Raw genomic sequence first — 25,903 nt, 5'->3', positions numbered from 1 at the left:
TTTTTTCTTACAATAGATGAATGGCTGAAGACAGTTTTCTGTGTGACCAACCTCTAATTAATTTGAACTGTACTCTAAACGACAATTATACTCATTTTAGTGAACAGTTACAAAAATGTTATCAGTTCCAAGTCTTTCTCAAAAAGGAAAAAATCGTTCTGAGGAAGGGTCACTCAACCCGAAACATTAACTCTGATTTCTCTCCACAGATGCTGCCAGACCTGCTGAGCTTTTCCAGCAATTTCTGTTTTTGTTTCTGATTTCCAGCATCCGCAGTTCTTTCATTTGTTTTAGCAAAATATATGTTGCTCTTTATTTCTGCTAATTTCAATTCTTAATGAACTCGGTGTAATGTTGACATCTCAGATATACTGTCTGCTGAATTATGTTTTGGAGACACGAGGTAAATCTGAAGTACATCAAACTATTCTGCAAGCTTAGTAGTGACATAAGTAATAGTTGTTCACCTCAGAAAAAGGACTTCACAGATTCATTTCTTTTATAATGCTTCTTCATATTTCTTACCAGATGAAAGGTGTTTTTTTTTGAGTGTGCTAAGGCACAAGACAAAGATCTAGAGGTCTCATTTATAAGCTTGCAATTAAATTTACTGAATTGTATATCTCCTTCCTATTTTTGTTACTCAACAAAGAAAATTACTGAACTCAAATGCTGTGGAGGTTGACTAAAAATATTACTCACAACACTCATAATTTTGTTTGTAAAATTAATGTTTTATCTCCTGATTTAGATTCGACGTTCAGTTATTTAAAGAACTGTAGAAGTTGTAACACCATACCAGTAGGGAGGAGAAACGCTATGAAAGACAACATGTCTAAGTTAGTAGCATGGCTACTGCACTGCTGATCTGGAGAAAAACACATCTGAAAAGGTCAATTTAATGCATTGGAGATTGTTTTGTCACTAAGGGTGACACAATGAACAAATCTTTTCCCACAGTAATGACATCTTCAAAATGGGAAAAATTGAACAACGAGGAACAAAATGCTAACCTATTTGCCACTCATGCTCTTTTGCTGGCAGTATTTCCATCACAAAGTTTTCTGCTGGGTGCACAACACATGTTAGACTTCTGAACATTCTAATAATGTGGTTGGTACGTTAATGCAATTAAGGGGGGTGATGTTGCCAAGAAAGACAGAGGCAATACATGCTTGTCAAAAGCAAAATTTACTAGGCTAAAAGCTATATCAAAAGGAGCTGTGTAGATGTAATCTGACCATTATATTAATAAAATGTGAAACAGGACTGAACAGAGACATTAAGCATTACTGGCTCTCTCACATCAAACACCTTGAGACAATGGTTGTTAAAATAATTTTAATCACTTTAATCATTTAATGATCCAACAGTGGAAATCTTTTTAGGATCCATGCTGATAAACATAAATACTCTCCAATCAGATCTACAAGACAATCATTACATCATTACATTTTGACCTCTGTTACAGTTTAATTGGTGTATTGAAATTTGAAACAACATTTTGCATTCAGTCCAATGGTTATTAACGTAATTTTCATGTCACAGATAACTTGTTACATTTGTGAAAAGTAGAAAGTTAAGGAAATGCAAAGCAGGTCTATCAGCACCAGAAACAGGTCAATTATTCAGATGGGAATTCTTCAAGGTATTCTTACCCAAAATGTTAATCATATCTTTTGTTTTTTTCAGACATTTGAAGACTTTCAGTGCCTTTCCAGCATTTAATATGTTCTGCCAGAATTATTTTTTTCTTTCCTATCTATATGGAAATGTTCCACTAAAATATAGAATATGGTGCTCATTAGTACCTATCCAATTTCAATTCTAAAAACTAAAAACTGTTGAGTAAAACTGTAATCACAATATCTGTCTCTGATAATTAATTATAGATTTATGAATGCAGAATTGTACTGTGACTTACTTTATGCTAGCAAATCGCCTGCTGCAGACAAGGAGAGGGCTTTGCTGCCCCCTATGGTTCTTTTTTAATGTTACAAGAGAGCGGACAGCAGCCTATGCAATTTCTTGGAATATTAATTAGGCTCAGTACATGGTTTAAAATGTGTTTAGGGAATCCAACAGACCATGTGAACACTATTTAAAAACTTTGGATACCTCCTTGACTAGTGATATAATCTGTTGAGTGTTGTGCCCAAATCAAGTAACAGAGCTTTCTTTAAACAGATTAGACCTGCTTCCTGGTCAAAAACATTTAATGCCCCGAGAACTGACACCTCCACATCATTATTTATAAGGGGTCCAGTTAATCCAATGAACTACTTGGGTGCTCAGTAACATGTGGTAACACTATGGGTGGCGTGCCTTCAGCTGCCAAGGCCCTAAGCTCCAGAGTTCCCTTCCTAAACTGCTGCATCTCTCCGTTTCTCTTTCTACTTTCAAGGTTTCTGACATGCTACTTCCCCAACCAAGTTTTTTTTGGAGATGTAGCCTCATATCTCTTTGTGTGGTTGGATGGGAAATTCTACATAGCACTCCTGTAAATTGGCTTGGGGCTTTTCATTACACTCAAGGTGCAATGCAAATGTAAATTGTTGTCATTGTTCAATGAAACATGAGGGGTTTAGATTGCCAACCTGAGTTTCAAACTATACAAATAACAAGTCAATATTATGTGAATACATATATCACTAGCCTTACAGGTCTGAGTATTATATTCACTCTCTGACAGCCATTTCTTTTGACAAGAGAATACTGGTGAGAAAACACACTTCCTAAATCCATGAAATGGACTCAAATTTATGTTTACAACACACTGCAGATGATGATTAGATTGATTTTGCATTTGAAAAAAATTGATCACATTAGACATAGTGATAGATGAGATCAAGTCCTGATAAAGTTCATTGATAAACATTTTCACCCTTTCTTTTCCACTCATACAAAGGTAGAACCATGCTACTCCATGCTTTTGCTGCCCCTAAACTTGACCATTTCCACCCACTTCTGACTGGTCTCCTGCAATCTACTTGAGGTCATCCAAAACTTTGCTGCCCTTGGCCTCCTATTGAATTTTGTTCACTTTCTACTCCTGTGCTCACCAACCTGCACTCGTTTGCAGTTAAGAAGCACCTTGGTTTCAAAATTCTCATCCTTGTTTGAAAATCCTCCATGGTCAAGCCCCAACTGATCTCTGCAATCTCCTCCAGCCCACAGCTCTGCAAGACAACTGTGCTTCTGTTCTCATTCAATTCTGGCCTCTAGTGCGTCTTAATTTTAGTCACTCCACTATGGGTGATGTGCCTTCAGCTGCCAAGGCCCTAAGCTTCAGAGTTCCCTTCCTAAACTGATGCATCTCTCCATTTCTCTTTCCACCTTCAAGGTTTCTGACATCCTACTTCCCCAACCAAGTTTTTTTGGAGATGTAGCCTCATATCTCTTTGTGTGGTTGGATGAGAAATTGGACATGGCACTCCTGTAAATTGGCTTGGGGCTTTTCATTACACTCAAGGTGCAATGCAAATGTAAATTGTTGTCATTGTTCAATGGTCTGGAGAGGGTTCTGTCACTCAATCAGATCTTGACTGAATTGTACTTCAACTCCAATTCCTGCCTTTGGTCTCTTACCTTCTAACTCGTCGCCCAACAAAAATCCATCCATCTTCATCTTGTCCACTTTCAGTTGATCCAGCAGCTACTGATATACAGAGCTCCAAAGTATGCCTTTCAGCAAAATTGCATCTTCAGCAGTATTGATGTGCTGGCCACAATTAAGAAAGAAAACATCATGGTTTAAATGACATTTCACTTTAATTACAGTTGTACTGTAGTCACCATTGTCTCAGAGGAGCATAGGATTGCTCTCTCATAGAGGGAGACAGCTGCTGGTGGTTTAACCTGACAGTCTCCATGCCTCAGGTGAGGGAGAGGTTGAGAAGATGGGAGCGTGGCCTCAGCCAGTATGGGCATTGAGCCTGTGCTATGGGTGCCATAGTGCATGACAAGCCAGCCATCCAGCCAATAGAGTGATGCCTGGGTTCAATTCTTCTACCTCCAAAGGTCATCATGAAGGTCTCTCCTTCTCAACTTTTCCCCTCACCTGAGGCTTGGCGACCCTCGGGTTAAATCAGCACCTGTCATCTCTCCCTAATGAGAAAACAACCCCATGGTCCTCTGGGACTATGAGGTCGTTACCTCTACTGTGAGTATTGAATTCTTTCTACTTTACTTCACCAAGCTCCCCACTCCCCCCGCCCCCACCCCCACCCCCAAACAATTCCAGAATTATCTACCTACATTGGTGACATATGCTTGTATCTCATGTCTTTTATATAAGGCGAATTATGAGACAGGCTGACGAATACACACTTGTCTTCTCGAGAAGTTACTTCAAAAGCCCCAATTACCCGCAGATTCCAATAATTGAGGTTAGACTCGGGAATTTGCTGAAATGTAAATTTGCCTCCAACTTCGCGGAATGATGTCGACAATATCGAGAACGTACAGAGAACTCTATTAAATTTTGTGCGACAAAAATTAACAGGGAGTCATTTTCAAAACCGCTTGAATTAAAGCACCCGCGCCTTGAGAATAAACTCGGCAACAGATTACTGCAAGATCCTTAATACAACATTTAAGCTGGAACACCGATCTTACTTGCTAACTTTCTCAGATGTTACTTGTTGGAGGGATGCCAACGCATTTCTTTTGCCCATACGGGCGACTAACATCCTTAAAATAGCCCGCAAGGAGAAACGGAGAGTTGATGGACAAAGCAGCTTTGGTGGCGAATCCTTTGACTACCAAATATAGAGGTCGGTTTTGCTGCGCCAGCAGAAAACTTATGTATAAAGATTCACAGGGATGTCAAACATCACCCACCACTTCAGCTTCACCGTAGGTACTCCTGGGTTGCTGCTTGTTTTCCCATTACCAAAGATGCTGTCGCCAGCAATTTGAGCTTTGATCATCGTCATGTTATTTGATGAATTGTTCTTGGATCTTAACACATTGTGAAACGCTTGCTTTTGTTAACAATGTAGAGCGTGGCCCGTCCTGGTGCTACCGCTGTCTTCAGTTGGGGCATTAAAGAGGGCATGGTGTGATTATTTGGTTAGAAATAGTGCGTAAGGATACGGTGGAGAAAGAAAAGCAAGAGTTTGCTTGGGTGGTGTTGCACGTTTGAGGACCTGTTGCAGACAGGATAGGCTGGGTGGCCTCTTTTTGCGCTACGACAATTTTGTCATTCTGAGGATAGCGATAGTGAAGTGCGCATCAAAGTCAGCAGGTCTGGCAGCGTCAGGAGAGAGAGAAACAGAGATAACGTTGAGTCCAGTATGACTTTTCAGAGGACTTCTTTAACTTCTTCTGAAGAGTCATACCAGACTCCAAATATTAACTGTTTTTCTTTCTCCACAGGTGCTGCCGAGCTTCTAAGTTTCTCCAGACTTCTCTGAGTTTGTTTCAGATTTTCCAGCATGTGGAGTTTTTTCCTCGTGTTTATTATGTACAGCAATCTCGCTGGTTAAGAAATAGTTAGCTGTTTAATTGATATCAGGCTAATATTTTACTCATATTCAATTTGCAGTGCATCCTTTGCAGAAGCCGGTGTTCTTGTTTATCCGTAGTGCGTGGAAAACAATCAAGGTATGCGCCCATAAAACATGCTGTGTTCAAACTCAGATGTTACAATTCTGACTCCGCTTCAGCGCATATCATTCGGGTAGCCCATCCAGATTTCATTAAGCAATGTATTGACGGGCATTTTTAAAAACAAAATTGCAACAACGTAACCTTTTTTTTGTAATGTTTAAGTTACATATTTACAGCAGAAAAGAAAACGGTGACAGGAGACGTGGAGGGTCCATCTAGTGAACCCACACGTGTATAGAATGCAGGTGTTGGCGTAGGGGGAGGGAGGAACTGGTCAGTGAGGAAAGTCTGTGAGAAAGTGCACAGGTATCCCAGCGGACAAACCGTGCGCTCAAACCGAATTCTTAGCGGGTTGTAACATTGGAAAAAATGTGACTAAAAAAAGTGTCACTTTGAGCAAACTCGATGTTGTAGAGCTGAGAGAGTTTGCATACACATCACTCTTTTTTGAGAAAAGAAGTATCAGAAATCGCGGGGAGGTGGGGAGGTGGGGTAGGGAAGCGGGTGGTGCGGAACATCAGATTAAGACGCTGCTTTCACACACTCAGGATCGGACAGGGTGTCAATCCGAATGCTGTAGAGTGCGCCTTTGACTCGATATTAGGAAAAGAAATGCAGCCTAAATAGGCCGGGAGATTTTGTATTGCTAATTCTTTATTTCTGCATTTGGAATACTAACCTGCACCTCCATTTCAAAAGTAAGCCGTAGCCATGGGTGATTCGGAGATGGCAGTGTTTGGAGAGGCGGCTATCTTTCTGAGGAAGCCGGATAAGGAAAGATTGGAAGCTCAGAACCGACCGTTCGATGCGAAAACCGCCTGCTATGTCCACGATGACAAGGAACTGTTCGTTAAAGGTACCATCAAGAGCAAGGAAGGCGGTAAAACCACGGTGGAGACTATCGACAAGAGGGTCAGTTGTAAAATTGAAAAATAAATCATTTTGAAATGCTGTATTGACTTCACAAAACTCCTATTCCTTTAATTAACACGCCAAGTTTGTTCAATATTTTGCAGACGGTAACTGTCAAAGAAGACCAAATCTTTCCAATGAACCCTCCAAAATTCGATAAAATCGAAGATATGGCCATGCTGACCCACTTGAATGAAGCATCTGTATTGTATAACCTCAAAGAGCGTTATGCTGCTTGGATGATCTATGTAAGTACAGTAGGTTCCAGACTAGAGAATCTCATAGAGCGCAGAAAGGGCATTTTATTCAAAAACAATTTAATTAGAGCGTCTCTTCCCACTCTCTCCCCATAGAACCACACGCTTCTCCCTTTCCACGTAGACAATTCCTTTTGTTTTGGATTTACGTCTCAGTGTAAACCCAGCTTTTACTTTTAGCGGTGCAGATCCCAATAACTTTCTTTTCCGAATAATAGAACCTCACCTCCTTGCTGTTTTCTTTCTGCCAAGGGATGGAAATATTCTCCTTGTCCGTCATTCTGACAAAATGAAGCATTTCTCTTTGTTTACTCTATCAAAACTCATCGCAGTTCGGCTGCATCTTCCTTCAACATTGTTTCTTCCAGCCCCCCACCCCGGGAAAATGTTCAATTTACAAAATCAAAACTGGTTGGGAAATAAAAAAATCACAGCAGATCTGGCAGCATCTTTGGAGAAGGAGAGCAGAGTTTAACGTTTTGGGTCCAGTCATCTGCTGAGTGTGTCCAGCAATTTCTGGTTTTGTTTATGACTTTCAGCATTATGAGGTCGTTGTTAAATGGTCAGTTTATCCCGTCTCGCTACAATGCAGAGCTCCCCCATTCCCCGGAAACATTGCCGGCGATAAATCCCGGATTGTGTTAAGGCCATCATTTATCTTCCCCCGTGGAGTGCGGTGGACAGAATTGAACCCAGTTGATTCAACTGATGCTGGACCGGATATTTCTAAAACATGAACCTACCTTTTTTGCAGTATAAAGTCAAGGCAAATAGCCGTATTGGTTTGTTCTTCCACTTTGGAATGATTCTGTATAGGAAGCCCCCAGTCTCCTTATTCCTGCATCCTTTTATAATCCCCAAATGAAATTAATAATCGAACACATTAACGCTCTTAGTTAAGAGATGTAATTTCTCTGCCTTCAGACCTACTCGGGGCTGTTCTGTGTCACGGTGAACCCCTACAAGTGGTTGCCAGTGTACAACCCCGAGGTCGTGACAGCTTACAGGGGCAAGAAGCGTCAAGAGGCTCCTCCCCACATCTTCTCCATCTCTGATAACGCCTATCAGTTCATGTTGACTGGTGAGTGTTGCAGCGGTTTTTGTTTGATCAGCGCGGAATTTTTTTTAAATCTCCTTGTACTCGCAACCGGGAATACATTTGTGTGACGTCCTCTTTGTTGTCTGAACTTTGAGCATTTATCTTGGAGTTTGGTTTTCTTCGCAGATCGTGAAAACCAGTCGATCCTGATCACGTAAGTGTTGCTGTTTTAATACAATCTCGTTGAGGTCGGGAGTTAGGGAACAGAACTGGCATTGACTCTTTCAGTCTATTTTTAGTCTATTGTCTGTTCTAATCGGTTTATCCTCACCCCGTCCAGTGGAGAATCCGGTGCCGGAAAGACTGTGAACACGAAACGTGTCATCCAGTACTTTGCCTCAGTTGCAGCCACAGGTGATGCTGCCAAGAAGAAAGAGGGTCAGCCAAGTGGGAAGGTAAAAAACAACGTTGATACAGTTAACTGAGACTTCCGGCTTGGCTGTAACTCGTTGCTTGACGCGTTAAATGCTCCGAACTGTGTTAACGGGAAGTCTCTTTTTGCAGGGGTCCCTGGAGGATCAAATCATCCAGGCTAACCCATTGCTGGAAGCCTTTGGGAACGCCAAGACAGTGAGGAATGACAACTCCTCTCGCTTCGTAAGTTTCTGAAACATTTCCTTCAGTTGTAAACTATCTTGCACCGTATCCTCTGGTGTGCATTGCATAAATTGTCACAATCTGGATCTGTCAATATCACAAATTACACTGTGTATTTGTTGTGAAATTTTGCTTCAAATCTTTGATTTCAATAACCTTTACATTCCAGGGTAAATTCATCAGAATTCACTTTGGTGCCACTGGGAAACTGGCTTCTGCTGATATTGAAACCTGTAAGTGCAGTTGAATTTGATTTGCAATATTTGTAGTTCCATTTCTGGCATACAGAATGGTTCACCAGTAAATCTACATTTGTGTGTGTGCACATTCTCTCCAGATCTGCTGGAAAAATCCAGAGTAACATTCCAGCTAAAAGCTGAAAGAAGTTACCACATTTTCTACCAGATGCTGACCAACCACAAACCAGAAATTGTTGGTAAGGACTGAAGTTTTGAAGTGCTGTTGCCTTTATTTTGTTTCTCGACTAACATGGGAACTAGTAAGCCAAAAGACAGGAACAGATCTGATCCATACAGCCCATCAAGCCCACTTCACCATTAGTGATGTGTTGGTCTTGGGTGGTCAAAGTCAGAAGTCACATGACATCAGGTTATGGTCCAACAGGTTTACTTGAAATCACAAGCTTCTGAAGCGCTGCCCCTTCATCAGGTGAAGATGTCAGGTGATTAGAAGGAGCAGTGCACCGAAAGCTTGTGATTTCTAATAAACCTGTTGCATAATAACCTGGTGCCATGTGACTTCTGATTTTGCCATTAATGAGATCATGGCTAATCTAATAATCCTCAACTTCACTTACCTATCTTATCCTCATAACACTTGATTCCCACAATGATTAAATATCTATACATCTCAGCCTTGAATATACCAAATGTTCCAGCCTTGACAGCCCTCTGCAGTTCCACAGATTCACTATCCATTATAAGAAAAAGATTTTCCTCATCTGTCTTAAGTGGACCCCTTTAGATTACTCCAAGATTATGCCCTCTAGTTCGAGAATCTCCCAAATCATATTCAGCTATTCCATTCTTCTTTCAAAGGTGCATTGTCTCTCATTTTCCCACATTTAGTTCCAAAGCTTTTATTTCTGCCATTTAATTTAATCTTATCCTATAAATATGTTTCTTGTTATAATTTAGTACAGTATTTTCATACTTTATTTTCAACTTTATCTGATATACATTTTATAAAGAAATCTCCAGTTTTATGTATTTAGTGGTTGTTTACATATAGTGAAGTCTAGGGGCAAAATTGAACTAAAACTGAATTTGACATATTGTTTGAATGTAAGAGAAGAAACCTGACTGTAAAACGCAAGTTATGGAATTTTCATTCCATTAACCACAAGTGTGCAAACAAATTTTATATTGTTTTCTGCAGAGTCTTGTCTTATTACCACCAACCCTTATGATTATCCATTTATCAGCCAAGGTGAGATTAGTGTCAACAGTATTGATGATAATGAAGAATTGGTGGCGACTGATGTAAGTATCAGCTGTTTATCTTTAATTGTATTTCTATCCTGACTCTAAGGCATGTACACAGATAGCTAGCACCTATCAGATCATTGAGTCTAGGATGAAAATGAAATGAAATATGATTAAATACGACTATTAACTTAGAAAGCACATACCAGTAGAGTTTATTCACTATATCAGTAACAAAGTCAAAGCTAACAAATGTTTCAGGTATAAGAGGTGTCTGAAGAAAACAAACTCACGGAAAACTAACAGTATACAATGAGACCATTCAGCCCACTGTGTCTTCAGCAGCTACCCCAATGAGCAATTTGCACAGTGCCACTGTACTGCATATTCTCCCTTTTGAGAGATGGTCTAATTCCCTTTTGAATGCTTCCATTCAACTTACCTCTACCACACTGTCAGGCTGTGCATTCCATATCCTAAATACTGCTGACTGAAAATGTTTTTCCTCACGTCACCATTGCTTCTTTTCACAACAATGTTAATTCTGTGCCCACTTCATTCCTGTTCCTTTTATGAGTGGGAGCAATTATTCTTTATTCATTTTGTCCAAATCCCACAATATTTTGAATAGCAAATCTAAGATGTCATAAAATAAATGTCAAAAGTTTCAATGTGTGAGACTTTACATTAGATTCTAACCCAATTGCTTGGATGTACAGACTGCTATCGATATCCTGGGTTTTGAAAATGATGAGAAATGGAGCATCTACAAACTCACTGGTGCAGTAATGCATTTTGGTAACATGAAGTTCAAGCAGAAACAACGAGAGGAGCAAGCTGAGCCTGATGGCACAGAAGGTAACAGCTTTACGCGTCTTCCTGCAGTTTCGGATTTACTAGTATTGATAGATTCAGAATAATATTCGGTTAATCAAATGCAGATTTTATTTCAAATTACAGGTTAAACTATATAAAAGGTTGTATTGCAATATTTTGAAACTGTAGCATTTGTGGATTTATTATTAAACATGGAATGCATTTACTGCAATTCCTGAATTAGAGTAAGATCTCACTGCTTGTGGTTTTAGCATTTGGATCAGTGGACAAATTAGTTTGCAGAAATAGAAATCACCGTCCTTTACACAGTTACCTCATGCTGTGCACAACTGGCCAGCAAATAAACTCTTTCAGCAAGCTTGAGACCTCCTTTCAGTATTTTATCACACAATCATTTCTGTAATGAAATGGAATATCAGTGCTATACACAAATAAAATCAATACCCCATTCTGTCTTGTTAGATGCCGACAAAGTCGCTTACCTGACCGGCCTCAACTCTGCAGATTTGCTAAAGGCTTTATGTTACCCAAGAGTGAAGGTTGGCAATGAATTTGTGACCAAAGGTCAAACTGTTCAGCAGGTACAGTTTCCAATAATATTAATAAAATAACGGTGTGTAAAAATATTCAAATTGATTAAAATACAAACGGAAAACGTGAGAAATGCTCAGTACGTTGTTTAGCATCTGTGGCAAGGGAAGCAAGAATTAAACATTCAGGGTAATGACATTTAGAAGGTCTGACAAAAAGTCACTGACCTGAATGGGTAACTTTTGCTTTCTCCAAACAGCTGCGAACTGGTTTGTGTCATATTTCCAGAATTTCCCATTTCTATTTTATATTTCCAGGATTTGCAATATTTTGTCTGACTGCGTAAAAAAATTAAGTTAGGCTGCTGCTTTTTAGCCAAAACATATCTTCTATTCCTTCAGGTCTACAACGCCGTTGGTGCCCTTGCCAAATCAATTTTTGAGAAAATGTTCTTGTGGATGGTCATCCGTATCAATCAGCAACTGGACACAAAACAGGCCAGGCAGTTTTTTATTGGTGTGCTGGATATTGCTGGGTTCGAAATTTTTGATGTAAGGATCAAACATAAATAGCACAAAATAAACTATTGAAACATTACAGCATTAAATATGCAAGTAGAAAAATAACTAAGGCTTTAAATTGCTCTGTATATTCAGTTCAACAGCCTGGAACAGTTATGTATCAACTTCACTAATGAGAAGCTGCAGCAATTCTTCAACCACCACATGTTTGTTCTGGAACAAGAGGAGTACAAGAAGGAAGGAATTGAATGGGAATTCATTGATTTTGGTATGGATCTGGCTGCTTGCATTGAGCTCATTGAAAAGGTCAGTAATATCACGCAAGATGTTTATAAAAGCTGAAATCTATTTATAGAGGCATCATTTCATTTGTTTCATTATCTCAACATCCCTGAACTTTGTCACATCCACAGCCCATGGGGATCTTCTCAATCCTGGAAGAGGAGTGCATGTTTCCCAAGGCTTCAGACACTACCTTCAAGAATAAACTATATGATCAGCATCTTGGTAAGTCAAACAACTTCCAGAAACCAAAGCCTGCCAAAGGAAAGGCTGAAGCTCACTTCTCACTGGTCCATTATGCTGGAACTGTGGACTATAACATTACTGGTTGGCTGGATAAGAACAAGGACCCCCTGAATGAAACTGTAACTGGACTTTTCCAGAAATCATCAGTGAAACTGTTGGCTCATCTCTATGCGGCCACAGCTGAAGGTAAAATTCCTTTGCATTCAAATGTTAACATTCCCTTTTGTGAGCATTGTATATCTCGCTTTTCTAATTAGATTAGAACAAACACATGTCTTCCTTTTTTGTAGCTGAAGCCGGTGCTAAGAAGGGTGGCAAAAAGAAGGGTGCTTCCTTCCAGACAGTATCAGCTCTGTTTAGGGTATGATTTTCTCTTATGTGGATATTTTTCGAAATGTAGTAAACTATATTTTAATAAGTGGGTAATTTTGTTTTGTACCATTTATCAATATTACTTTCCTATTAATCTCATAGGAAAACTTAGGCAAACTGATGACTAACCTGAGAACTACACATCCCCACTTTGTACGCTGTATTATCCCCAATGAGACAAAGACACCAGGCAAGTCTGATTCCCTACTTATACACGACAATATGTGAAATAGTAATTTGTTTTCCCATCATGTAGAATTAACAATGGTTGCAAGTATCTGATTTTATGTGAAGAAAATGTCAATAAATACTTCAACTGCCTTATTATGTTCATAATTGTTACATTACATCTATCAGGTGCAATGGATAACTTCCTTGTCATACACCAGCTAAGATGCAATGGTGTCCTAGAGGGTATCAGAATCTGCAGAAAGGGATTTCCAAGCAGAATCATCTATGGTGACTTCAAACAAAGGTAATTAAATTCAATCTATGCACTAGTTTTTTTGTCATATTTAAAATGTTGAAATTTGGAGGAAACTAATGTACTTAAATGTTGAATATAACAGATACAGGGTTCTTAATGCAAGTGCCATTCCTGAAGGTCAGTTCATTGACAGCAAGAAGGCTTCTGAGAAACTACTAAGCTCCATTGATGTCGATCATACACAGTATAAATTTGGGCACACAAAGGTAAGAATATTTCAAACTTAAATTTATCAGTGCGAAATGATAGATTAATGAAACTTAAGAAGGCCCCCTAGAAAAGTTCAGTTTACAATCAGTTTGGCAATCACACCGTCTCCCACAGCGCAGACAACTGTATGAGACAGGGACAACACCCTGTTATAATCAATATGGCTTTGTAAGAGGGAGATTGTGACCAACAAATTTGATTGAATTTTTTAAGGAGTGACTGGCTGTGTAGATGAGGGTAGTGCAGTTGTTATAGTCTACATGGTCTTCACTAAAGCTTTTGACAAGGTCTTTCATTGCAGACTGGTTAAGAAGCCAAGAGCCCGTGGGATCCAGATGATATTTGGCAAATTGATTCAAAATTCGCTAAATAGTAGGAAACAGGCTGTTGTTGTGGCTGGGAGTCCTTGATCAGTGGTGGCTTTAGTGCTGGGTCTTATGCTGTTTGTAATGTACATAAATGATCTAGACATGAATGCAGGAGGTACGTTCAGTAAGTTTGCAGACGACATGAAAATTGGTGATGTGGTAAACAGTGAGGAGGAAAACCTCAGGTTACAGGACATAGAAACATAGACATTATAGACAGGCTGGTCAGATGGACTGTACAGTGGCAAATGGAATATAATCCTGAGAAGTACCATGTATTGCATTTTGGGAGGCTAACAAGGCAACGGAATACATGTTGAATGATAGCCGCAGGAAGTAAAGAGGATTGGAGGATTCTTGGGTCCATGTCCATAAATCCTTGAAGGAAGCAGGAAAGGCAGCTAAGGTGGTTAAGAAGATATACTTGCCTTTACTACTAAAGGCATTGATTACAAGAGCAAGGAAGCTATGATGGAGCTATATACAACATTAGTTAGGCCACAACTGGAGTACTGTATGCAATTCTAATTGCCACACCACAGGAAGGTTGTGATTGCAGGAGAGAGGGTGCAGAAGAAATTCACTAGGATGTTCCCTGAGCTAGAGCAATTCAGCTATGAAGGCAGACTCATTGAGTTGTTTCTTTTTCTTAGAGTAGAGAAGACTGAGGGGGGAGGAATCTGATTGAAGTGTACAAAGTTCTGAGTGTCATAGGGAGATAGGGAGAAACATTTCCCCTTAGTAGAGTGCTCAATGACCAAACGACACACTTTTAAGATAAGGAGCAGGAGATTTAGAGGGGATTTGAGGTAGATTGTGGGTACCTTGAACATACTGCCCAAAAGGTGATAGAGGGGGACCCCTCAAGACATTTACAAATTATGTAGATCAGCACTTGAAATGTCACAGGAAACAAGGGTACAGGACAAAAGCTTGGATGGTAATAGAATCATTGGCTGTATGATGACTGACAAAGGCACAATGGGTTGTACAGTCTGTATATATGCTATAAAAACTCTATGACTCAATAAAATAGCAAGAAGTGAGTGAGGCAGGCAAAATTATTTGCTAGTGTATAGTATACAACATAACAACCATTAACTTACTTTTTGTGCTCAATACTAAAAAAAAATAAAATTTTGCACTCATCATTTAAGGTGTTCTTCAAAGCTGGTCTCTTGGGTTTACTTGAAGAGATGCGAGATGAAAAGTTGGCAGAACTCATTACCCGTACACAGGCTAGGTGCCGTGGATACCTAATGAGGGTTGAATTTAAGAGAATGATGGAAAGAAGGTAAAACTATTCAGTGTGAACATCAAAATAAATGTGTCAAGAAAAGCCATTTTCCAAAATATTGCATAATTTTATTCAAATAAAAATACTAAATAAGGATTGTTATAAACTATGTCTCTATCTAATTATATCCTTCAGGGAAGCACTGTACATTCTACAGTACAACATCCGTGCGTTCACAAATGTCAAACATTGGCCATGGATGCAATTGTATTTCAAGATCAAACCTCTCCTGAAGAGTGCTGAAACTGAGAAGGAAATGGCAAATATGAAAGATGAGTTTGAGAAAACAAAGGAAGCACTTGCCAAATCTGAAGCACGAAGGAAGGAATTGGAAGAGAAAATGGTGGCTCTAGTGCAGGAAAAGAATGACCTGCAACTTCAAGTCCAAGCGGTATCAACATTTGCAGTTTTAATATAGTAAATTCTAATTACAACTTGTAAAAACCATAACCTTGTATAATGCATGGTGTCACTTTTCTTAAGGAAACTGAAACACTGGCAGATGCAGAAGAAAGATGTGAGGGGTTGATTAAAAATAAAATTCAACTGGAGGCTAAATTAAAAGAAGCCAATGAAAGGCTGGAAGATGAAGAGGAGATAAATGCTGAACTCACAGCTAAGAAAAGAAAACTGGAGGATGAATGCTCAGAACTGAAGAAAGATATTGATGACTTGGAGCTCACCTTAGCCAAAGTTGAAAAAGAAAAACACGCTACTGAGAACAAGGTGTGAATCAATGATTTTTATGTATTGTATATATATGATGCACAAGACAATTTTCATACCTCCTTATGACATTTTCAAAAAAATTCTTCTGTATATTTTGTCTTTACTGAATGTAGGTTAAAAACCTCACTGAGGAGATGGCTACCCTTGATGAAAACATTGTTAAATTAACAAAGGAAAGGAAAGCTCTCCAAGAGGCCCATCAGCAAACTCTCGATGACCTTCAGGCTGAGGAAGATAAAGTCAACACTCTGACCAAAGCAAAGACTAAGCTGGAACAGCAAGTTGATGATGTAAGTGATAATAAATGTGCTAGGTCAAAAATGATTGACGATAATGAGATTATTTCTTGAAATTCAATTAAAAATGTTCTATTTCCTTAAAAAGCTTGAAGGTTCTCTAGAGCAAGAGAAGAAACTTCGCATGGATCTTGAACGTGCTAAGAGGAAGCTTGAAGGTGACTTGAAACTATCACAAGAAACTATAATGGACTTGGAGAATGATAAACAACAACTGGATGAGAAGCTTAAGAAGTTAGTATTTATTTCATTCTTTCTTTACAGTCCTTTGGCTGCAATTCTTAACCTAGCTGTCCTCATTATTAGCAGCTTGTAATTGGAGACACTGACACTTCAGTCAGGGAATTTCTATTAATTAGCATGATCTTATGACACAGTAGACTTTGAACTTGTCTATATATTCTGATGGCATTGTTTAAAAAAGGCCTTTCTTTGATGATGATAATTCAGGAATTAAGGCTATGTTTTAATATTAAACAGACATTTTTAATGTCCTTGACATGTCAGATGAAAACAGATTTCAACAGAGAATTCAGTAATAATACTGAAGTGTGATAATTCAGTGAGGTAGTTTAATATTTCACTCTTATTATTAAAGGAAGGAATTTGAAATAAGCCAACTTCAAAGCAAAGTTGAAGACGAACAAATTTTGGGCTCCCAACTGCAGAAAAAGATTAAAGAATTACAGGTGAATTACTTATCTGGTAAAAATGTCAATGTTTCCTTCATAAAGATTGGGTGCATGAACTGATGTTACTTATTTCAAGATTATAATCAACAAATATGCACTTTCAGGCTCGTATTGAAGAGCTTGAAGAAGAAATTGAAGCTGAACGTGCCTCTCGTGCTAAGACTGAGAAGCAGAGAGCTGACCTTGCTCGGGAACTTGAAGAAATCAGTGAACGACTAGAAGAAGCTGGAGGTGCGACTGCAGCACAGATTGAAATGAACAAGAAACGTGAAGCGGAGTTTCAGAAGATGCGGCGCGATCTGGAAGAAGCAACCCTCCAGCATGAAGCCACAGCTGCTGCTCTTCGTAAGAAGCAGGCTGATAGTGTGGCTGAACTTGGGGAACAAATCGACAACCTGCAACGTGTGAAACAGAAGCTGGAGAAGGAAAAGAGTGAGCTGAAGATGGAAATTGATGACCTGGCTAGCAACATGGAATCTGTATCGAAAAACAAGGTATGGTTTTAATGTGGCTGTACTCTATTCATTTATACAAGTATTACTAATGAATAATTATTGGATTTTTCTCATATCCATTGAGAATTCTGTGTATTGGTTTTAGGCAAACCTTGAGAAAGTGGCTCGAACTCTTGAGGACCAGGTCAGCGAACTGAAGGCCAAACATGATGAGCACCAACGTTTGATCAATGATTTATCAACTCACAAAGCACGTCTTGCAACAGAAAACGGTATTTATCTATTATTGTTCAAAGTCTGGAAAATACTATACTTTTGTTCTGTTCCCGAAAGCCAGTGGGCCAACCGTAGCCAAACATTACACTTTTATCTTCATATGCAGGGTTAAACCTTTACATATATAAATCTCCTTATGCAACAACCATAGTTATGGTGTTTGTCTGTACCATGTGGATTTCCAATAGCTGCTCATCACCTGCATGCAAAAAAATACAACTAATATGCACTTAACATTTTTATAATGTTTTGCTTGGAATATCTTCTGATTTAAGGTGAACTGAATCGCCAAGTAGAGGAGAAAGAAACCTTAGTATCTCAGCTGACAAGAGGTAAACAAGGATATACTCAACAGATTGAAGAGCTCAAGAGACTATTGGAGGAAGAAACAAAGGTATCAGAATAATTTAAGCAAATTGCCCATATTAATTTTATAACAGTTTCTTCATAATTACTATTAAATCCTCATCCAACTTGTTAATTATTTCAGGCGAAGGGTGCCTTGGCACATGCTCTGCAATCCGCCCGCCATGACTGTGATTTGCTCCGTGAACAATATGAAGAGGAACTGGAGGCAAAGGCCGAGCTCCAGCGCGGCATGTCCAAGGCCAACAGTGAAGTTGCTCAGTGGAGGACAAAATACGAAACTGATGCAATCCAGCGCACAGAGGAACTGGAAGAGGCCAAGTATGTTATAGCGAAATCAGAGTTGGGTTCTGTACAACATGGTCATTGAGATGATATTTGTTACAACATTTTTTGCACTTACCCTTCTCAGGAAGAAGCTTGCTCAACGTCTGCAGGATGCAGAAGAGCACATTGAGGCTGTAAACTCTAAATGTGCTTCACTAGAAAAGACAAAACAGAGATTGCAAAATGAAGTGGAGGACCTCATGATAGATGTGGAGAGGGCAAACTCAGCAGCAGCGGCTCTTGACAAGAAACAGAGAAACTTTGACAAGGTATAAACAATTTGACATTAATTTCTGTCAGTCATTCTAATTATAATTCTAGTCTTGTATTGATATTAAGTAAATTCAGCTCTGGATCGACATAAGTCGGGCAACATTATCTCTAGGATTTGACCGGATTCTTCAATTAACTAAAACCAAGTCTATGAAGGCCTTCCATGAACCGGTCAAATAAAATTTAAGCTTCACAATGGGTGGAGTGTAATTCTGTTTTCTCCAAAACACTGTGGAGGCTGGGTAAATCTTAATATTCAGGCCTGAAATCAATAGATGTTTCTTGGACAATCTTATCAAGAAATATGGAAAAAAAAGGAGATTTGAAGTTGAGTTACAGATCAGCCATGAACCAATAAAATGGTGAAACAAGCTCAAACACTGAAAGGCTAGTCCCCTTCAAATATTTGAAAACAAGTTTAAAATGATACTTCCTGGATATTTTAAAATTTAGAATGCAGCCTTCTGAGTAAAGTAAGACGGCAAATACCATCCCATCCTGCCATTTTTCTGAAGAAGGGTCTAAACCCGAAACGTCAGCTTTCCTGCTCCTCTGATGCTGCTTGGCCTGCTGTGCTCATCCAGCTCTACACCTTGTTATCTCAGATTCTCCAGTTCCTACTATCTCTGCTTAATAAAATAGTCATTAAGAAGCAGATCTTTTGTGTTCTATTTAAACATGCCTGCATCAAGTTCTCCTGTGACAGACAGACATAATATGAATTTCAGCCAAAAATTTAGTTCTAATCTTGCAGTCAGTGCTCCATATTCTCAACCGTCAGCTCAAATCATTATTGATGTCGAATTGCATCCACGTATTTTATCTGCAACCATTGTAATTGTCTATTACAGATCCTGGCAGACTGGAAACAGAAATTTGAGGAAAGCCAGGCTGAACTGGAGGCAGCTCAGAAAGAGTCCCGCAGTCTGAGTACTGAGGTCTTCAAGATGAAGAATGCATATGAGGAAGCTCTGGATCAACTTGAAACTCTTAAACGAGAGAACAAGAACCTGCAGCGTAAGTCTGAAAATCTCATTTATCATTTGAATATTTAAGAATGTTGATATTAAGAAATTGATAAGTATGTTCCTTGCTGTTAAGCCATAGACCAAAATTTTATTCTTGCCCACAGTGCTATGTGATGGCCTGGAATCTGTTTCATGTAATGAGTATACCTTTTATTGCTTGATACTCTTAGTTTGATTGCTCCAGAATTGACATAATGTGTACTTTTTTCATAAACCAGAGGAGATCTCTGATCTGACTGAGCATCTGGCTGAAAGCAGCAAAGCCCTACATGAAGTAGAAAAGGCAAAGAAGACAGCTGAGCAGGAGAAGAGTGAAATTCAGTCAGCTCTGGAGGAAGCAGAGGTAAAATTAATAATTATTATAGCAGCAGATATTAGAAATTATTTGGTATTTGTTAAACAGAGTAAGCGTTGTAAAATTAGCACAGCATTGAAGGGCTTTAAAATTGATTGAAAGATCTAAAAGTTGATAGCTCAAAGAGAACACACTAAATGTTCTAATTAGTACCTATTGAGAGTAATTTATGATTTATCTTCCGAAAACATGGTTTTCTTTACATTAGACGAACGAATAAACCAATGGATTAATCTATTGTCATTTACTGAACCAGGGAAATGGATTACTAATTTTGTATTACAAAATGCATTGTTAAAATTCATAAGTTCCTTCTTTTATTACTGCATATTGGCATTGAGGAGCTAACTTTACTTTTCAACCATGTGTTATAGAAGCACAGAATTGTAAGATGCCACACAGAAGGATACCATTAAGAAATTATAAAATTCCAATTCTCTAGTGATCTAGAACATGTCTGTATTAAAGGAGGAATGAAAGGCTATTGCGAGTGCTTCCACAATTTAAATATGGATTCCTCTCAGTATCTTTAAATGCATTTGATCTTGTCCTAAAGTTATCAATTTTAAATACAGCCAGCTTTTTCAGGTATTTGATCATTAACTAATACACATAAAGGAGTTGAGGTTTAGAACTGGTGCTTGATCAATGGTTAAGTTTAAATCTAAGATCAACAGATGTTGGTGAACCAAAGATTTTAAGGGATATGGCAGACAGGTGGATATACGCATCAGCTCACAGTTCATTGAATGGCAAGCTAAATCCAGGGACTAAATAGTCTACTTCCATTCCTATGTTTCTATGTTCCAACAGTCTAGAAGGATTGATTAATATAACACACATAAGTGACCGTAGCAAATGCAAGTAGCTTTAATGGCAATAATGTGTGAAATGTTGAAAATGTGTCCTTATAGGCCTCTCTGGAACATGAAGAGAGCAAGATCCTCCGTATTCAGCTAGAAATGAATCAAATAAAGTCTGAAATTGACAGGAAGATTGCAGAGAAAGATGAGGAGATCGATCAACTAAAGAGAAACCACCAGAGAGTTGTGGAAACAATGCAAAGTGCCTTGGATGCTGAAATCAGGAGCAGAAATGATGCTTTAAGAATCAAAAAGAAAATGGAAGGCGATCTGAATGAAATGGAGATTCAGTTGGGACACGCAAACCGTCAAGCTGCAGAAGCTCAGAAACATCTCAGAAATCTGCAGGGTCAATTAAAGGTCTGTTTAAATTAGCATTTATTTTTGATCCATGGTTTAATTTTAATCTACTTCCAAATATTGTGCAATGTTTTGTTAATAAAGTACTACTCTTCATTTGTCTACGACCCAATTTAATAGAAAGGTAACGGAATCATAATTTGTCAACAGTTTTAGAATATTCAGACTACTTAAGATTTTACTAAAAATAAGCATATTCTTCAAAGTTATATCAGTATAATATAAACGTTTTGCTATTCTACAATATCTGCTTACAAAATACTTCTACATTCTAAACAGGATACCCAGTTACAGCTAGATGAGGCTTGCAGAAGCCAGGAAGACTTGAAGGAGCAATTGGCGATGGTTGAGCGCAGAAGTAGCCTGCAGCAGGCTGAGATTGAAGAAATAAGAGGAGCCCTGGAGCAGACAGATCGATCTCGCAAAATTGCTGAACAAGAGCTTGCAGATGTCAATGAGAGAGTACAGCTACTGCACTCTCAGGTCAGTTCACACATGAATCTCATTTTGAATATGAGGAGGGTGCAGTTGAAGCCTCTGAGAAGGCTGAGGAACCTGGTAGAGCCTGGGCCAAGTGACACTCTTGAAATTAATGGCAAGATCTCATTAAAAGCTTCAGTTTCATTTCCCAACCTTGAACCTAAACAATTGGGCAGCCTGTCCAGCTAGTGTGAAGGCACAGCAGTGACAAGAGATAGCAGTGCATGCTACCTTTTAAATGATCTAGTTTCTAAGATCTGTAAAATGCAAGCAGCCACAATAAAATTTAAATTTTATGCCTGGTTTCTCGACTTGAAGATTAGTATCAGGCAACAGCCAAGTTTAGCAGTTCACCGATCCTGTCACACTTTTTCACAAATTGACTTTTCCTGTAGAACACAAGTCTCATCAACACCAAGAAGAAGCTGGATGCTGACTTGAATCATCTCCAATCTGAAATGGAAGAAACAATTCAGGAATCCAGGAATGCTGAAGAGAAAGCAAAGAAGGCTATCACAGATGTAAGCCAGAAGTTAACAATTTATTCATATCTTTACAAATAGTGATTAAGTAATGGAATTACTTTGTTAATACTACTTCAATTTTGAGCTGGAATAATGATTTACTCTATTACCTCACGTTTACAAGGCTGCCATGATGGCTGAAGAGCTGAAGAAGGAACAGGATACCAGTGCTCACCTTGAGCGAATGAAGAAGAACCTTGAGCAGACAGTGAAAGATCTACAACATCGCCTGGAAGAGGCTGAGCAGTTGGCAATGAAGGGAGGAAAGAAACAGCTCCAGAAACTGGAGGCTAGGGTAAGTATTCTATGCTGTATGTTGACTTTTGCAAATCTGTTGCGGCTTCGGCAATAAAATAAGAATCATTGCAATTTAGAGGCAGTGTGTTTCTTGCACAAATCTAAAAAAGTTAATGTTGTCTGGATTAGGTCCGTGAACTAGAAAACGAACTGGAAGCTGAGCAGAAACGAGGTGCTGATGCTGTTAAAGGTGTTCGCAAATATGAAAGAAGAGTGAAGGAACTGACCTATCAGGTACTTATAAGCTCATTACTTAGAGTAACACATAATTTTCGAACTTGCAATTTTAAAAAAATATTCAATCCAAATGTTGTCTTTTTTTTAAATTTACAGTCCGAGGAAGACAGGAAGAATATTCTGAGACTGCAAGACTTAGTTGACAAACTGCAGATGAAGGTTAAGGCCTACAAGAGGCAATGCGAAGAGACTGTAAGTATCTGAGAAATATAGTCGCGTTTATCCTACAAAATGTTTTAAGAAAATGTTTTTATGAAGCTGTAATTAATTATGTTTGAAAATTTGATTTTATGCTCTGCAAAGAACATCAAATACTTATGACACTGAAGGAATGGCAGGGACACCAGAACTCTGTCTATGTACAAAGCACAATAGGTAATTTCATTTATAAGGTCATCTCCTTTCACCATCTATATGACCAAACTTGTTCAATAAGAACATATTCATCTTTGTAAACTCATGACTTATACTCTGAATCCAGAATCATTGCTTTCTTTACTAATTGAATTGTGAAATGCACAAAACTGTCTAGAAATATGGACCTCAAAATTTACAGAGAATATAAGTGACATATGCACTGTCAGTAATTGATTCCAATGATTTGGTTTTACTCAAGCACTTTGAGAAACATCTCAGAATTGTATAAATTCGTAAGAAGGGCCACTGGACTCGAAACGTTAATTTTGCTTTCTCTCCACAGATGATGCCAGATTTGCTGAGTTTTTCCAGCAATTTCTGTTTTTGTTTCAGAATTGTATGAGTTCTTTGTTAACAACATTAGATTGAGGAGGAGAAGATTTCAATGAGTTAACATTAATCTTGTTGAAACTTTTACCTTTCATTTTGAATCCTTTTTATATTAAAATTGCCTTTGCGCTTTGCATATTGCAACAACGTGCTCCAGATTGATGTAATTGTGTTTAATCTGCCTTCTATTTATTTGGCAACAACACATCTAAGCAAATTGTGACAAAATGTCTTGCATATGGCATTTGAGAGCATTTCTAATATTGTTCATCTTCAAACTTCTACTACCAAGGAAATCTTTAGTTTACCCAGCAATTTTTTTTTTTTTTTTGTTTTCCTTGGAATTGACATTTTAAACGATTTTCACACAGTTCCCAAAATCCATTGGGTAATTTTCATCCAATATATTTTCAAAGACGTCTCAAAACTCATGGTGTCTTGCCTATTTTTGTATGGGATAGTGCAACGCAACATCCTCAAGCATCTTCCCCAAACGTTTAGGTTATATGGCATCAAGTATAGATGTAACGTTGTAATTTCCTAATTCATGTCTCATTCTTTTGAACATCAGAATTGTGATGGCACGGTGGCTCAGTGGTTACTACTGCTGCCTCACAGCATTAGGGACCTGGGTTTGATTCCACCCTCAGGTGACTGTCTATGTGGAGCTTGCACGTTCTCCCTGCGTCTGTGTGGGTTTCCGCCTATTTCCTCCCAGAGTCCAAAGATGTGCAGGTTAGGTGGATTGGCCATGCTAAATTGCCCATTGTGTTCAGGGATGTGTAGATTAGGTGTGTTAGTTAATGGAAATGTAGGGTTACAGGGATAGGATTTGGGGATGGGTCTGGGTGGGACGCTCTTCAGAGGATCGGTGTGGACTAGTTGGGCCGAATGGCCTGTTTCCATACTGTAGGGATTCTATGGAATTGCATTTCCTATAAGCCAGCCTCCACAAGCAATTTTTATGGAACCTATGAAAATATTTACAAAGTTTCACATACACATACACTTATTGTATTAAATAATATATGGTAGCCTGCATCTATCTGTGGACATTTTTGTGCAGAAATTAGACCACATTGCACTTGTTTTTCTTTAGATCTATGTCAAACTTTGTTATACACTAGCTCAGAAAATTCACAAAGTAACATGGTAGCCCAGAAAGTGAAAATGCTCGCTTTTTTCAACTGCATGTAAACTAAAGTCCCAAATATAAAGGATAATATTTAATCACACTTCACAATGCAATAAGCTGCCAGTGAGCAGAAGCTTTCATCCAATTTAGGCTGGTTTCAAATTCCGATGGAAATGAACAATGTGCTAAACTAGTCCAGAAACCTATTTTCTGTCACAAAGAATAATGATTTCAGTAGCCTGTGAATAGTTGGACTTTAGACATCAAATGTGTGGATCATGGCATGAGAACTAATAGTCACTTCTCCAAATACAAAATACATTCTGTCAAAACATTTGTGAATGATTCACACTTTTATAGTCCTATTGTACAATTTACATTCTCCTGTGCTCACCTGCCTTGTAATCTGATCATTTCTCTTACTGTATTCCCTTTAGGAGGAGCAGGCCAATATTCATCTGTCCAAGTTCAGGAAGGTGCAGCACGAACTGGAGGAAGCTGAGGAACGTGCTGACATTGCAGAATCTCAAGTCAACAAACTTAGAAGTAAAAGCCGTGACATAAGTATGAAGGTACACAAAATGCAACCACTTAAAATTGCAAAGTAATAAGCCTTAAGTGGTATTAATAATAAAAAGTATTAGCAAAGATTTATGTTATTCATCACAACATAAGTAATATCTTTAAAACAACCTCTTCCTTCTATTGATTAAACTATTTCTATTTTCTGTTTACCTATTAGGTCTCCGCAGAAGAGTAGATGACAATTTAAAATGGTCCAAAGAAGAAATCCACAAAATGTGTATTTCTTTGTAACATACTTTTATAAACATAGTTCTGTCTCTAGAAATAAAAGTGCAAGTTGAAAATCTCTTCCTTTGTGTGATCTTGTGTTCATTAGCTGGCCAGATAATCATCGCAGAACAAAAGTGCTGCACAGAGAGCCTTCAATGAAATGATATTTTTATCAAAGGTTTCATGAGACTATAGAATGGAGAAACTAATAGAATGGTGCGAATTGAGATTCTGCCATATCTTTATTACAGCATTGAAATTAGAAGGTGGAAATTTTCTGAATTCACAAGCACCTTTATCAGGAGACATTAAAGTCATCCACATGCCTTAGTGGCATTTTGTGCATGAGAAGTTGACACCCAGGTTGCCTCCAGAGGCAACTCTCTCATTTGATAATCCGTTTGCTTGGTCATTGACCTCACCAGCACAAGAGCTGAAATTTTTTTCTCAGGAACAGTGCTAGCATAGGTAATAATAGAACTCTCAGGACAAACCGTGGAGTCAAAGAGTCATAGAGATGCACATCATGGAAACAGACCCTTTGGTCCAACTCGTCCATGCCAACCAGATATACTACATAAATCTAGTCCCATT

The 25,903-nt window shown here is 38.6% G+C and overlaps 1 protein-coding gene across 1 annotated transcript; it reads left to right on the top strand.

The window, feature by feature from the left end:
- Positions 1 to 6,324: 6,324 nt before the first annotated feature.
- On the top strand, positions 6,325 to 25,374 carry LOC109936667 (myosin-4-like). Its single transcript, XM_048611001.1, has 39 exons — positions 6,325 to 6,525; positions 6,630 to 6,773; positions 7,707 to 7,863; positions 8,008 to 8,035; positions 8,162 to 8,276; positions 8,386 to 8,478; positions 8,648 to 8,711; positions 8,816 to 8,914; positions 9,877 to 9,980; positions 10,643 to 10,781; positions 11,223 to 11,341; positions 11,693 to 11,842; positions 11,948 to 12,118; positions 12,226 to 12,526; positions 12,631 to 12,701; positions 12,815 to 12,902; positions 13,070 to 13,187; positions 13,282 to 13,405; positions 14,935 to 15,071; positions 15,210 to 15,465; positions 15,558 to 15,800; positions 15,917 to 16,093; positions 16,188 to 16,333; positions 16,698 to 16,788; positions 16,896 to 17,285; positions 17,392 to 17,518; positions 17,798 to 17,916; positions 18,013 to 18,209; positions 18,301 to 18,484; positions 19,340 to 19,505; positions 19,735 to 19,859; positions 20,786 to 21,094; positions 21,374 to 21,577; positions 21,970 to 22,095; positions 22,223 to 22,393; positions 22,525 to 22,629; positions 22,729 to 22,824; positions 24,952 to 25,086; positions 25,257 to 25,374. Exons 1-39 carry the CDS (start codon positions 6,325 to 6,327, stop codon positions 25,272 to 25,274), a joined length of 5,808 nt encoding a protein of 1,935 aa, XP_048466958.1. The 3' UTR covers positions 25,275 to 25,374.
- The last annotated feature ends 529 nt before the right edge of the window (positions 25,375 to 25,903 follow it).

The sequence above is a fragment of the Rhincodon typus genome, chromosome 23 (assembly GCF_021869965.1).
Source record: "Rhincodon typus isolate 14 chromosome 23, sRhiTyp1.1, whole genome shotgun sequence".
NCBI lineage: Eukaryota > Metazoa > Chordata > Chondrichthyes > Orectolobiformes > Rhincodontidae > Rhincodon > Rhincodon typus.
Note: the sequence above shows the minus strand (reverse complement) of the source record. Positions and strands in the feature narration are given on the sequence as shown.